The sequence below is a fragment of the Rosa rugosa genome, chromosome 4, assembly GCF_958449725.1.
Source record: "Rosa rugosa chromosome 4, drRosRugo1.1, whole genome shotgun sequence".
Lineage (NCBI taxonomy): Eukaryota > Viridiplantae > Streptophyta > Magnoliopsida > Rosales > Rosaceae > Rosa > Rosa rugosa.
This window is the reverse complement of record NC_084823.1, coordinates 30,230,774-30,245,265: the sequence shown is the minus strand read 5'-3', so window position 1 is coordinate 30,245,265 and position 14,492 is coordinate 30,230,774. Positions and strand designations below refer to the sequence as shown.

At 39.4% G+C, this 14,492-nt stretch overlaps 2 protein-coding genes and 1 long non-coding RNA gene across 8 annotated transcripts; 1 reads left to right on the top strand and 2 right to left on the bottom strand.

Annotated features, from left to right (window-relative positions):
- The first annotated feature begins 1,443 nt into the window (after positions 1-1,443).
- LOC133745786 (L-type lectin-domain containing receptor kinase IV.1-like) lies at positions 1,444-4,698 on the top strand. The gene is made up of 2 exons (XM_062173916.1): positions 1,444-2,713; positions 3,847-4,698. The coding sequence occupies exons 1-2, from the start codon at positions 1,482-1,484 to the stop codon at positions 4,634-4,636; spliced, it is 2,022 nt and encodes a 673-aa protein (XP_062029900.1). The 5' UTR covers positions 1,444-1,481; the 3' UTR covers positions 4,637-4,698.
- Positions 4,699-4,825: 127 nt separating this feature from the next.
- LOC133745788 (uncharacterized) lies at positions 4,826-7,902 on the bottom strand. 6 transcript variants are annotated; one of them, XR_009863784.1, is made up of 8 exons: positions 7,593-7,900; positions 7,254-7,480; positions 7,038-7,167; positions 6,886-6,936; positions 6,556-6,675; positions 5,588-5,829; positions 5,217-5,411; positions 4,829-5,009 (listed from the first exon to the last, which is right to left on the bottom strand). It is a non-coding gene; the product is annotated as an uncharacterized LOC133745788 (long non-coding RNA). The 6 variants fall into 6 exon arrangements; XR_009863783.1 differs by having other exon boundaries at positions 4,833-5,009; positions 7,038-7,140; positions 7,593-7,898; XR_009863781.1 differs by having other exon boundaries at positions 4,833-5,009; positions 6,886-7,140; positions 7,593-7,899.
- A 425-nt stretch (positions 7,903-8,327) lies between these two features.
- On the bottom strand, positions 8,328-13,160 carry LOC133742611 (monosaccharide-sensing protein 2-like). The gene is made up of 6 exons (XM_062170301.1): positions 12,561-13,160; positions 12,294-12,415; positions 11,554-12,114; positions 9,780-10,723; positions 9,258-9,445; positions 8,328-8,950 (listed from the first exon to the last, which is right to left on the bottom strand). Exons 2-6 carry the CDS (start codon positions 12,370-12,372, stop codon positions 8,506-8,508), a joined length of 2,217 nt encoding a protein of 738 aa, XP_062026285.1. The 5' UTR covers positions 12,373-12,415; positions 12,561-13,160; the 3' UTR covers positions 8,328-8,505.
- Between the last annotated feature and the right edge of the window lie 1,332 nt (positions 13,161-14,492).

Here is a 14,492-nt window from a genome sequence, read left to right as displayed (position 1 = left end):
GGTCCAGTCGTTCTTTCATGACCAACTGATCATGTTGGAAACGAAACCAAGTAAAACAAGGGCCCTGAAAATGCAGATCACGAAGACCTGTGTGATTGAGAAAGTTGTGAAAAAGATCCATTCTCCATTTGTGAGGGACAACCACCCCATTTTTCATCTGACCAAAGAACATCATTGAAATCCCCCAAACAAATCCAAGGTAAACTTTGAACTGAGAAGTAATGACACATATAACACCAAAACAACTGCTTCAAACTTTCAGTAGGGTTGCCATACACCCAAGATATTTTACAATCCTCATTTACAAAATACACCTCGATGTGGAAATCCTCTGTTTCGATGTCTGTTATACACAAAATGGCCAAGCCGCCAGAACTAGTATTTACAGGATCAACTACTACATAGTTATCATACGTAAGTTGAGTCTGCCAAAACGAGACTATCTTTTCTTGTTGATGAGTTTCCATAAGGAAGATAATCTCAGGGTCATACTTTCGCCATAGCCTGCAAAGAGCCTTCGCTGTCAAGGAGGACCCCAAACCTTGACAGTTCCAGGAGATGAGCCTCATTCGGAACCCGTAGCTGCACCTGGCGAGCTACCTATGCCATCGCCCTTGCTACCAGAGGAGACAGAGGACGGATTGAGATTACCAAAGGATGAAGTCTCCGAATTAATTGATACCATAGAAACAGCAGATTGGACCAAAGAAGATATTTCCATATCAGTTGAAGAAACGGAGTCAAGAGTGGTACCCACCAAAGTTGCTAAAGTAGGTGTTACTTCAATTGTGGCTGCAATTTGAGAAACCGGAAGCTTCTTGGGACGACCACAGTGACCTTTAGCCAATGGGGGACGGCCCCGCCGAGGTTTAGGTGCTGCTTGAGACCGCGGAACAGGGGGAACAGAAACCTCCAGATCTGGGATCATTGTCCGGTGCCGTTTCAGTTGCCTTGAATTTTCCTGTAAAGCCTCCTGTAACCTTTTCCTCACCTGAAGATGTTGGAATTGGTCACCCGCCTAACTTGAGTTTCATCATGCAATCATTCACTTTGATCATTACAATCCCTCGCTCCAATATCATGATTTATCTGGTATTAGAATGCAAAAAGAAATTAAGAAAAAAACCGAGCACGTGATTGTGAGGGCTCGTTGAAATGAAAGAGGAGCTGTATATGCATATGATTATTGTGATAATTAGATTCTTTTCCTAAGGGCATTGACCAATCAAAACCTAGAATAGGGGAGACGAACCAGTTGCGTACGATAGCAGGCGATGGATCGTCTATATGACAGTAACCTTCTCCATGAAAACAACATCTTTAACCCACTATAACAATGACAGTCCAAATTGTAATGATTAATCCAATTTACTCTTCTCGGATGGCGGCTAGATGCCTTCATTTTCTTTATTTTTTGGCGGGTTTAGATCCATAAATACCCAAAAAGGAAGGTCCAGAAACTTCACAACGCCTAGCCAGCCATGTTTGTCAAGCTTTCTGTTCTCCTAGTACTACTAGTGCTTCTGGTACCAGCAGAAGCCCAAGACCTCAATTTCATCTACAATGATGGTTTCAATGGCCGTTCTGGTCTTAATGTCAGTCTAGACGGCATAGCAGAGATCACACAAAAAGGTCTCTTGAAGCTTACAAACGACACCAAACAGAAAAGTGGCCATGCCTTCTACCCTAACCCAGTAACCTTCAAGAACTCGGAGAACGACACCGCTTTCTCCTTCTCCACCAACTTTGTCTTTGCCATCCGATCAGAGTACACTACTCTCAGCGGCCATGGAATCGCCTTTGTCATCGCTCCGACGAGAGGCCTACCCGGAGCTCTGCCGAGCCAGTACTTGGGCCTGTTCAACGGGTCCAACAATGGGAATTTCACCAATCATGTTTTTGCTGTGGAGCTTGACACGATCCAGAGCACGGAATTCAGTGACATGGATGAAAACCATGTTGGGATCGACATCAATGGCTTGCACTCTGACAAAGCTGCTGCAGCTGGTTATTTTGATGGTCGATTTAAGAACCTGACTCTTATCAGTGGTAAAGAAATGAGAGTTTGGGTTGAATATGATGGTACCAAGAAGCAAATTGAAGTTACTATGGCTCCAATTGATGTTGCAACTAAACCTTCAACTCCACTTTTGTCTTTGAAATATGACCTTTCCACAGTTCTCTACAAAACCATGTATGTTGGCTTTTCCTCTTCAACTGGTTCAGTGCTCACATCCCATTATGTAGTGGGTTGGAGCTTTAGGATCAATGGCCAAGCTCAAGACCTCATAGCTTCCAAACTTCCCAAGTTGCCTAGCATTGCAGGTAAAAAGAGGTCCTTGCTTTTCACCTTTGGTGTGCCTCTGATTTCAGTGAGTTTGGTTTTGCTAGTGGTTTCTGGTGTGCTTTATGTCATAAATAGGAAGAGGAAGTTTGCAGAAGTGCTTGAAGATTGGGAGCTAGAGTACGGTCCTCAGAGGTTTAAGTACAAAGAATTGTATATAGCCACCAAAGGGTTTAGGGAAAAGGAGCTTTTGGGAACTGGGGGATTTGGTAAAGTTTATAGAGGTTTATTACCCTCCTCTAAAATTGAGATTGCAGTGAAGAGGGTATCACATGAATCAAGACAGGGGATGAAGGAATTTGTAGCAGAAATTGTTAGTATTGGCCGGCTTCGTCACCGGAATTTAGTACAACTGTTGGGATATTGCAGGTATGGTCTTCAAATTTTTGATAATATTTTCACCAAATTAATTTATCTAGTTCTCTGTTTTTACTTCAGTACATTCCAGAAGGTGTTATAAACATGCATGTCCCACAACGATGTTTTCTGATTCTTTTTGCTGGGTTCTTCTTCCTTGTTTAATTTGAACTAAATATATAATTAGGATTTGCCTAGGATTTTTTACTAGGAGTTTCGTTCTTGTGTCCGATTGACCGATTTACCGTCTGTCTGTCTATGGACTTCCCAATCTTGTAGAGTTATCAAATTAATTTGGTAAAAATTCTTTGTGATCCTGCTACAGTGTAGTCACAAGTCTTCTTAGAAATCTACATATGTACTTTAATTGCCAGTATTTTAAGTTTTGTTATCGTACGTAATTTTGTATAATGTTGACATTAGCACCTCTACGATCACCATCATCTCTATGATGGGCAGTCATTAGTGACAAATGCAGAATAGAAATCTTGGATTATTCCACGTTACATCATTTTCCCTGTCTAAAGTCGAGTATGTAACAAGAAGCTTGATATGGTCCCTAAGTTGTCCTTATGTTGATTTTGGAGAATTTATATGGTCCCTAAGTTCTAGATCTCACTAAGACACGAGGATAAGGCTTAACTGTCAGTTAAATGCGCCCCCAGTCATAGATGTAGTTGCTTGCTTGCTTTTGTGGCAACCATTTGTGAGTGGATAGCTTGTATTGACTAACTAGTATTGAATCAAGGTTGAACAGAGCTGTTAAACGGATACCTTACTTGGTTGAAACTCTCTTGATATTTATATTCCTGATGTTAAACTCCAGTGTTAAATAGCAATGATATATATTGTTTACTTATTCTCTAAAATCTTTAAGTTTCGGAGCACAAAGATTGCTTAACATGTTATCATAGCTTTATTTGCATTATTTGCATAAAGTCTCGAGTTTCACATCTCTTATGTAATCAAATTATGTCTATTTTGAAAATTTGGTCTCTACATGTGTAAATTTTAGCCGCATATGATAAAGTGTTAATTTAGTATACATTGTTAGCTCATTTCTTAAAAGTTGAAACTTTTGAGACATAGTAATGTTTATATACATATATTTCCTTTAACATAGATGTTTAATGCCTTGCTTGCAGGCGAAAAGGGGAGCTGCTTTTGGTCTATGATTACATGCCTAATGGAAGCTTGGACAAATACCTCTATGATCAACCTGAAGTGACCCTTAATTGGAGCCAGAGGTTTAAAGTCATCAAAGGTGTGGCATCAGGGTTGTTCTATCTTCATGAAGAATGGGAACAGGTTGTGATTCATAGAGATGTGAAGGCCAGTAATGTGTTGCTAGATGGGGAATTGAATGGAAGACTAGGAGATTTCGGGCTTGCAAGATTATACGACCATGGAACAGATCCTCAAACTACTCATATAGTTGGAACACTCGGGTACCTAGCCCCAGAGCACACAAGAACAGGTCGGGCCACCACGAGCACCGACGTGTTTGCTTTTGGGGCATTTTTGCTCGAAGTTGCTTGCGGAAAAAGGCCAATTGAGACACAGGGTCCAGAAGATGTGATTTTGGTTGATTGGGTGTTTTCTTGTTGGAATAGAAGTAACATTCTTGAGGCAAGAGATCAGAGCTTTGGTACGGATTTTGTAGCCGAGGAAGTGGAGTTGGTGTTGAAGCTTGGGCTTTTGTGCTCTCATTCGGAGCCAGCGGCAAGGCCAAGCATGCGACAAGTCGTTCAGTACTTGGCCGGTGATGTTGCTTTGCCGGAAGTGTCACTTCTTGGGCTTTCTTCTAGTGGCTTAACGTTTGCGCACCGTGAAGGTTTTGATGACTATGCTATGTCATATCAGTCTTCTTTAGGCACTAGGTTCTCCAATTCATCATACATTGCAGAATCGGCACTACTTTCAGGTGGTCGTTGATTCCAAGCAATTAGTATATACTAGTTGTTATGCCCGCGCGTTGCTGCGGGGTTGTTTTTTTCCTTGTCTCCGCTTTTGCTTAGAACATCATTCACTCAAAGTCAAAAAAAAAAAAAAAAAAAGTAAGAAAAGTAAGTACTTCATTTTTTTTGTATACAAAAGAAACAAACTACAGTTTTTTTTTTCTTTTTTGGTCTGAAGAAACAAACTACAGTTGGAAGAGGGGGACATATTAGCCTTACCTCTTATGAAAGAAAAATTACAATGAACATGAAACTGAAAATGAAATAGCACAAAACAAAGTGCAAATACAACTGAGAAAAATGCTCTGGGAAACCAAGTAAAGATCCCAAATGGACGGAAGCACATGAACCTGGAAAAAATAAGCGACAACCATAAGCAGCTTAACTAACTAAACCAAAACAGGACAAACATATACATGGACAATTAAGAGAAACAATACAAAGACTTTACATTGGTGAGAGAACTAAGAGATGCGCCTAGAGTGTGTGTGCAGTGCTTACTCTGTGCATAGAAGGTTATATCAATCTTTTGTGTACAAAGGAAATTAAAAACAAACCTCGGTCTTTGTTTCAGCGAACATCCAATTGCTGCACTCATAGAAAGAGATGACCAGCTACTGCGCTACCCAAACACCAAGACAAACAATGACAACCAGGTTAAAGCACATCATCAAATTCCCAAAAGTTTCTCTGATTGCAACAATAAACTGGTCAGCCTAGATATAACCAAGGCACTGTCGCATTTTCTGATTCTGCCAAAGACAATAGAAACCATGGTCATTAAATGCCGAGTAATCAACAAACTTCCAAAAATAGTGTCAACATTGATCAAAAACACATGCTACTGAATCAATTAAGTCCAACCGTAATTGCAATCTTGCGATAAAGCAAATATAAGGAGATGTGTGGCTGGGTGTTTAGTAAATACCAGAATCAACGATGCTTAGAGCGATTGGAGACTCGAGAATGCTGAAGTTTCATCTTCTGTCAAAAGCTGCTTGGTGTGCTTAGAATTTTAGAATTAAATAGGTAAAATGTGATTATACAGAAGTATACACGAAGATAGAACTGCTGGCCTAAGTATTGTCAGGCCCAATTCTCATATCTCACATTCCACATTCCCACATTGTCCAAAGGTATGTAAATTACAGTCCACGAATTCGCATAGACCTGTGAAATGTCGAATTGAGGTTAGAAAAGTCACATTAAAATGAACCATGAACACATAAGTCACATAGTTATTAAGACAACTACTGCTGAAGTTTGCCAAAAAAAAATTGTCATGTTAAGAATAGTTGAGTTTATTTAAAAAATGCAATGTGAAATAGTGTCCTGCAAATTGTATCTTAATCTGCTTGCTCGTATCCACTCTCCACTATCCATACTGTCCATATCAAAACCATCTTGTTTAAGAAACTTAACAAACAGCAAAAATAGTTAATCTGAACTTTTGAAATAGAAAAGTTGATTTACCCAACAACAAAGAAACTATAACCATCAATGTGCCATGCATGACTGCAAAGTATCCTCTGGATTCTCAAACACAAAATCCCCAGTACATATATAAACACCCTAATTCAAATCATATATAGTTGCTTAGCTGAATTAGAAACAACAAAGATGACAATATCAAAATTTATGTTTTTAAAGGCCTCGTGCCGAGCTTGTGTTTGATTAATTAATCAAAAACCAAAATCACTCTCTTTCTCATTTTCTCTAATTTGCTTGATTTCTGAGTAAAGAAAGAAGACTACTGTTTAATTAAATGATTTTCTCATTATAACTGCAATTGTAATGCCATCCAATAATATGCCCTGCATTAAACAGGTTATTCAATTTTCAATCATTATGAAATCAAGGCCTATAATCAAAGATAGTAAATGAAAACTACAGTACCTTGTCGACACAACCAAAACTGCCTTCCCCAATGTTGTTTACACGATCAAAGTTATTAGTGGCAGCTTTAATTTGCCTCAAGGTGAAAAAAGCCAGTCTGCAGATGCAGTCCTCTCAGAACTGTCCAAAGAACCAGGTAAGGATATTAGTAGTGTCTTGAAAATTGATAAAATTTCTTTAGACGTAGTATCTGATTTCAACCTTGTCGGCAACCAAAAAACACAATAGAAGGAAAAGAAAATGGTGCAAAGATCAACCCATTACATCTGTCCTGGTGTTTACTTCTGAATTAGTTACGATGGCAAAAGTAGGAAAAACAAAACAAATTACCAAGTGATTGCAAAGCTTCAGTTCTTGAAATATGTATCAGTAATTTGTGATCTGATATTCATACTGAGATGCATTAGTATCACTGGTGGCCCTGGTAACATTGTCTCACATTTAGTTTCATCGTAATGAGATCAGGAGGTAAAGCTGGATACCTCGGAATTTTTGCAGCATAGCTGGTTTCAATATTGAATGTTTTGGAACGACTTGGAGGACGTAGCCTTTTCCGATCATTTTGGTTCGGACTCCCATCACCATCTGCATTACTTACAATTTCCATCATTTCTAAAAAAGAAAAACACAATGAGCATAGCAGAATTTACAAAAGGCAAAACATGCAGGTTCTAAACCCATTACACCCTTCTTCATACCTGTTTGATGGCACATCGTCCAGAAGCCGGCACTGGGTATTCGATTTTGGATTCTTTTATTTTGTTGAGTTTTTTTGGTTTAATCGGTGCTTTTTTTCCTTTCATGTCTTCAGGTATCTTGATCGATTTCCCGGGTTTGAACCTTATTCTTTGTTGTAGTTTTTTTTCCTTCACACTCAGTTGAATCAGACTTCAAACTTATTCAGTTGATCAATACCTTCACAATACTGCAAATGCAGCCAAACCCATCTAAATTCCAACTCTTAAATCGTAAATTATTCTCTTCAGAATCATAAATTAAAGAAACCCATAAAAAAGAAGACGCCCAACATCACTCACCTCGCCATGGCGTTATTCTTGATGGACAGCATTGAGAATTGGGCATGCGTTTCGATTCGAAGAAGCTCAATTACTCAGTGATTCAAAGAGCGAAAGGGCTCAGCAGTCAGCACCATCACCAACCTTCCCTCTCTCTCTCTCTCTCTCTCTCTCATCAGCCAAAGGGCTCTGGAACAGTGAATCCCAAGACCTCCAGATGCGTAGAGTACAGTTGAGAGCGACGAGAAAGAAAGAAAAAAAACAAGGTCTGTGGCTGTTTAGGGGTTAAAAGATAATACCTGAATCTCAAGTACTAATACATGAATTGTCGTAGAGTACATTCCTGATTTAGTATATATAGAATTTGGTCGGTTTAGCAAAAAGAAAATGTAGTCCCTCTTGAATGTAATGGAGGTCACATATAACAGTCGTGTTTAGGGTAATTAAAGGTGAAGAATACTGAGACGAATAAACTTCCCTCTCAAATAATAAGATGAGGCACCTGTGATTACATAGGAAGGATGTACTCATATAGGATTATCTGTAATGATGCTAAAGGTCAAAATTTTACGTCCCGCGTTGCATGCTTTATTATCTAATAAAATAAGTTAGGCGTGGAGATAAGCCTTCTAGTTTGGTTGGATTTCAAACCCCTTCAAAAACGTGGATTTATTTTTCAAACTGTGTGATCGAACCAGCAAACATGCCTACAAAATCCAGCATATTTTCATAAGGACAATGTTGGATGTGTCCCCATAGTTATAAATCAATCATCTCTTCTAAGCTTTAAGTATAATCTCCAAAATAATCTAGTTTATCATACACAATCAAAAATGGAAGAATCACCCATTATGAATATTCAAATGCGTGGAACAAAATCTCCTTACAGAAGACGGAGAACCGCCAAACTGGTGAAGTCACTAACTGTTCTCGATTACTCATTTTTGGCAGCAGCAATTTGTCTTGCACCAACAGAAAAGAATTCAGTAATGACTTCAAGGGGCATGCCTTTGGTTTCTGGAACTTTCAAGTAGATAAACACCAAAGAGATGACACAAACAACAGCATAAATCCCAAAGATACCAGCTAGGCCTATTGAATCAAGCAGAACTGGCAGCGAGTAGGTGACGATAATGTCTGAAATCCAGTACGCCAGGGCACAGATGGCAATGCAGAGGCCACGCACCCTCGTCGGAAAGATCTCGGAGCAGAGGATATTTGGGATTGGCCCATAGGCCGTGACAAAGACGCAGAAATAGATTATCACACAAGTGGTTGATATTGCGGCTTCAACGACTGTACCGAGGGTCACTAAGTTGGCGATGACTAGAAGAATGAGTGACACAATCAACACAGGAACTGTAGTCAGTAGCAGGATCCTGCAATAAGAAGTGCATTAGCTAAGATTTAAACCTCAACATTTCCTCTAAAGCACAAAATAAGCTAGGGTTTTGGATTTTTAGTAGATTTTCAAGAATCCTATCAACAGCACAGTTCACACACACACACACACATTACTTTTATATTTTTATAAAATAGAACGTTAAGTCAAGAAATAGACGCAGGCTGGCTTATTTTGACATCGACCAGTATTTAGTGTGATGGCAAGGCAAATTCTTCCTTGTTGAGTTGAAAATCTATGACAGTTCAGCTCAAAAAGAAAAAACCATGTTAAGAGTAAATCACCTTCTACCAGTGATATCCATGAGCTTCATGCCTACACCTATACAAGGAAGCATCAACAAAGTTGTGAATGCACTGATGAGGAAAGATGCAGATGTTGTACTGAGACCGAAGCTTTCAAGAAGAACTGAGACTCCAGCCTCTTCAAGAATTTGAGGAGTGTAATAGAGAACTCCATTTATCCCAGAAAACTGCAAAATTATATTAACATTTAGCTGTTAGCTTTACCCCACAGAGCATTACAAGACAAACGTCACTACTTACAGAAAGAAGATGAACCTTGACCAAAAGGAAATATATGCAAAATATGACTAATAATAGTGAGAGAGAGAAAATTTGATGTGCCATTTTTTTAGCATCCTTTGGACTGGCCAAGCAAATATCATGACTAACATGGCATAACATCAGAGAAACTTGACTACTAATAATATTTCTCCATAAAGTTGAACTAGGTAATTAGCACATTTTAGCTATCCTTAAGGACAAAATTTAGATCAGATAAAAAGAAAATTTGGTATAACAAACCTGCTGAAGAATCTGGATTCCAATTCCAACAAACAATGCGTGCTTAATCCCTGGTTCAAGCAGAGCAGCCCATATTGGTCCTTTCGAAGCTGTTTCTGATGGATGAACCATCGCAGGTCCAACAGGATGCTGATCGATAAGTGACTTCGAATACAAAGCAGGCTGACTGACCAGAGCGGCTGCCTGGATGAACTCGCCTTCTGCAGGAACATCACCACCAGGAAGTGACACAAGGGACCCAGGACGTGAGCCAGGGACTCCTTCCTGGTGCAAATATACCCTCTGGAATCCTCCTTCCTTCTTTCCATCCTCGCCTTGTCTCTCAGACCACTTCCATGCCAACTGCCACCCACCACCAATGCCTGTGCTACCAACTGTCTCCCCAGTTCCTTGCATGAGACTGCTGTGGCGCCTCATGCTTAGAATACTACCATGGGAAGGAGGAGGTGGCACCATATCCTTTTCCATACTTGTCGTCTGGCGTGAAATCAAAGGACTATGCACATTGTCATCTGAGTCTCCTCCAGATGCATAGTCCTCACCTTCCCTATGCAAGCTCTCTTCATCCCATTGTTCAGTTTTACCCCGTGGATGATCTGCTGTGCTGAACATGCTGCCAAAGTTAGAAAAGAGCATGCTTCCCCGCGTACTCCCTGCCTCTGGGAAGTTTTCATGGACACTACCAAAGAGAGTGACAAGAGGATCCATTAGAGGCACATTCTGGGTTGCCAGGCTTCCTTGGCGAGAGATAAGACTGACAATAGAACCCTGCCCAGTTACAGGTCTGGCAACCCAGGAAAGGCCCTCTTCGGGTCCATATAACCTGATTTTGTCTTTGTCAGCTGTTTCCTGACCATCAAGATCATCAGCTGGGCCTATGATGTACTCTTCTAAAGATGGTTCACCTCCAACTCCAAGACCTTCGACAAGCAAAGCCATCTCACCTATAAACACGGTGCATTAGCAAGATCCACATGATAAAGTTTGTGCCCTTGAAGATGCACTACTCAGCAGTCGCACATATTCTCAGCCCTTAGATGCCTAGAAAAGCCTATTGCTAATTGGCTTTAAGCACTTGTGCAAATGCTAGTATGGATCTGATATGAGTGTACTTCTCATTAGTTGAGAATATGAACCCCCATTTTGCACGTTGGATTCATGTTCTCAACATCATTTATGAAACCCACCGATAATCCAGACCCAGAATAGAGAAGTATTAACGGTTCTTGATAAAAAGAATTATTAATGTGAAATAAACATATAAGAATCTAAGCATAATCTATATGTAGTCAATAAAGTAAACCCTATATAAAAGTTTAGGTAGAGCAATGCTGAAGAAATAAGTCATTCCATAAACTTTTGTTTGATAAACATGTGCATATCTTACCATACTTGTTTCCTTATTTAGATTATCCATCACAACCAAATCACTGTGTCAGGATGAACGGATAATTCTTCCAAAGCAATACATTACAAGCATTAATAAAAGTTTGACTAAATGCCTAAACCTTTTCTTCAGATGAAAGCTATTTGTCTGAAGCAAGTCAACATTAATGCTTAATGGGAAAGGGAAGGAAGAACGAAAGGCAACTCCACCATCCTTTACTGGGAAAGAAGCTACGCAGCTTTTTGTCGAAGATATTGCATTTATATATGACGTTTAGTATGACAATTCAGTGCGTGAGTCCATGCTAAATTACGGCGCTATGCATTATAAAACATAGATCACTATACATATACAAAATACGAGCAAACCAGAGAATAAGCAACAAACCAGAAACATCTTCAGTGCCACGCAAGCTCTGGAGAACCTTCTTTGCCTCGAGCATCCTGCCCTTACTCACAAGCCATCGAGGAGATTCAGGTAAGTAAAACACGGTTAATACAAAATATATAAGAGAGAGAATGGAAAGAATCCCAAGCATCAGTCTCCAGCTTGGCGAGGCCAACAGCGACATCCCGAAAACCATACAATATGACAAAAACATGCCTCCTGAACCAAGGAACTGTGGAAGAGTATTCAACGATCCCCTTATATCTGATGGGGCGGTCTCGGATATGTAGACTGGGACAAGAGTAACCGCTAAACCAATTCCAAATCCATCTAATAGCCTTCCAAGACATAGTACATACACATTGGGTGACCACAACATCACCAAGCCACTCACAAAATAAAGAACTGATGATGCTATTAGCATTGGCCTCCGACCAAGCCAATCTGATATGGCTCCTGAGCATGTTGTAATAACTGTTGCCCCGATGAGTGACATGGCCACAACAAGACCTTCTACCGAGCTACCTAAAACAAAATCGTCCGTGATGTAAACAATAGCCCCTGAAATATGAGCACTAAATGAGAACAAGCAAAAACATGAACTGAACACAACAAAATGGACAAACTCTGATTGAAATGCGTAAACCAGATAGAATTACTGGAAAGATTCAATGAAGCACAACGCACAGAGCCTACGAAAAACAAGAATTGAAGAAAGCTAAAAAATTTCAAATAAGTACCAGCAATTGTAGCATTGTCCCATCCTTGCAGAAAGTTACCAATTGTAGCAGCAAAAGCCACAAGCGCAGCTCCCTTCATGTTTTCACCAATGAATGAATGTAACCCCCAATCTCAATCAAACCTGAAGGGAAGCACCAATACCCAAATCAGAAAACTAAAAATAAAAACATTCCCACTATAGACCCAGATCAGAAACCTTTTCCTAACCCAAAATTCAAACCCACATGACTAAAACAACTCGAACACAAAGAGTTCAGATTGCTTACCTCTTCCAGGCGAGGCTAGGCACAGTTCAGAGCTTCCTAAATGTGAGTGAGCATTGAGCACCCACAACTGAAATGAAATAAAAAGCAGAGGCCTTTTGAAGACAATACAGCTAACAGCAACAGGTCAGGTAAATATCTTAAAACGGCAAGTGTTGTGAGGACTAGCTTACGCGGAATCTTGGTAATACAGACAAATTACAGCCTCAAGTTTTAGAAATTTAGTAATATAATCTGGCAGATTAAGATCCAGAGCAACTCAGAAACTCGATCGAGATCGAGAAACATGGAGAGAGAGTGAGTTGGGTTTAAACAGCTTCTGCCAACAACCCTTCAACCACCGTCAACACTCTCATGTCTGACCCACTTCACTTACTCAACTCAGTTAAACTCGGAATTCTCAGACAGCAAACACTTAAACAATGAAACTATAACTAGGAGAAAGGTCTGTATTTGTGTGTGTGTGTGTTTGTTTAGTGATTAAATAAGAAAAAACCAGAAAACCAAGAGGAGAATCCAAGAGGGTGGAGGACAGTGGAACCTACTAATCTTCGGAGAGCAAGTTCCAAACGGTCTAAACCAACCCAACCCAACCCAACCCACCATTTTGCCTTTTCCATGCCAATAAATTGGTTCTCATTTTTTTTGTGTTTTGTCATGCAACGATTGAGTGAAGCTGCCAAGTTTCTTGACTTGTCTGGTTGCGTGATTATTTTCCTTTTTAATTGCCATACTTTCAACCTCGCCGTGATAGTATATTTTCTTTCACAGTTTCACTTTCCCTCCCATTTTGGTCACCTTTTGGCTCTGATTCTTCTGCTTCATTCAGTCAGCCAGAAAACCAATGATATTTTTTTTTTTTTAAGGGTAAACCAATGATATTATTTTGGCGGGGATACAAAACGACAAACAAGACGTACGTCTTGTTTTTTTTTATTTATAACAATGAAACACAACGGACCACAGATTTGGTAAATCCTATTGTCATTTTCATTTTCTGTTTTCTTCCAACGAACCCTGATTTATGAGAGTTGGATTTATTATCAAAAAAGGCTTTGAGTTAGAGTCTATAAACCCAACATAGACTATTTATCAGGATTCTTCTATTAGCTCTAATTCTCCAAGTATCTTGTCATGTTTTTTCTTGTAATAAAACCATGGGCATAAATAGTTTAGAGTTCTATTTCAAAAAAAAAAGAAAAGTTTATTCTCTTTCCCAAAAAGCAAACCAAATAGGAAAAAAACGCATTGTTTTTGGTTTAGATTTGTCGAAAGGGTGTGGTTCTAGGTAATGTATGATTATGAGATAGGAAGACTAGTAAAAGAGAATGAGAATCTAACTGTCAAAGTCTACTTGTTAACATTGGTAAATGGTGACGACCATTAGCTAGACAAATCTACATGCAACGTGTTCATCTAAGATTATTGAGATTGTTTGTCCAAGACTAGGTTGCTCTTGAACATGTCTTCATGTGTGGTGGACCAATAATATACAGAACACATAGACCGTGGAGCATGTGTCACGTTTTTTCTATGTTTTGCACATGATTTTGAAAAATGGAAATCCCCTGTTAATTTCGCTGTTGTACTTTCTTTTGCTAGAAGCCTAGAACCCCGGTGATATTATAACGTCAAGTTTGACTCGCAGATCCCCCTAGCTATCGAAAGAGGTTCATATGAACCTTTCCAAGTAGATTTATTAAACCTTAATACAATATTTAGCAAGAAAAGACAATCCAGCATTTTTTGGGTCTTTTTTTTCTATTTCATTTCTTATGAGTTTGTGATAATCTAATCAACTTTTAGGTGAAATTTATCTTGATCTAACCGCTCTGTTAGGGTTTAATCGTGAATTTCTCGGTTTCCGATCAAAATTCTCAATCTTGTTGGCCATGGCCACTACTAGCCTTATGGCTAAATGGATCTTACTTCTCG

Excerpts from the sequence above, each read along its gene's own strand:
- LOC133745786 (XM_062173916.1), top strand. The coding sequence starts at position 1,482 with ATGTTTGTCAAGCTTTCTGTTCTCCTAGTACTACTAGTGCTTCTGGTA. Across the intron at positions 2,714-3,846 it reads CAACTGTTGGGATATTGCAG|GCGAAAAGGGGAGCTGCTTT; the intron begins GTATGGTCTTCA and ends CCTTGCTTGCAG.
- LOC133742611 (XM_062170301.1), bottom strand. The coding sequence starts at position 12,372 with ATGAAGGGAGCTGCGCTTGTGGCTTTTGCTGCTACAATTGGTAACTTT. Across the intron at positions 10,724-11,553 it reads TGGCACTGAAGATGTTTCTG|GTGAGATGGCTTTGCTTGTC; the intron begins GTTTGTTGCTTA and ends CCGTGTTTATAG. Across the intron at positions 9,446-9,779 it reads GAATCCAGATTCTTCAGCAG|TTTTCTGGGATAAATGGAGT; the intron begins GTTTGTTATACC and ends ATAATTTTGCAG.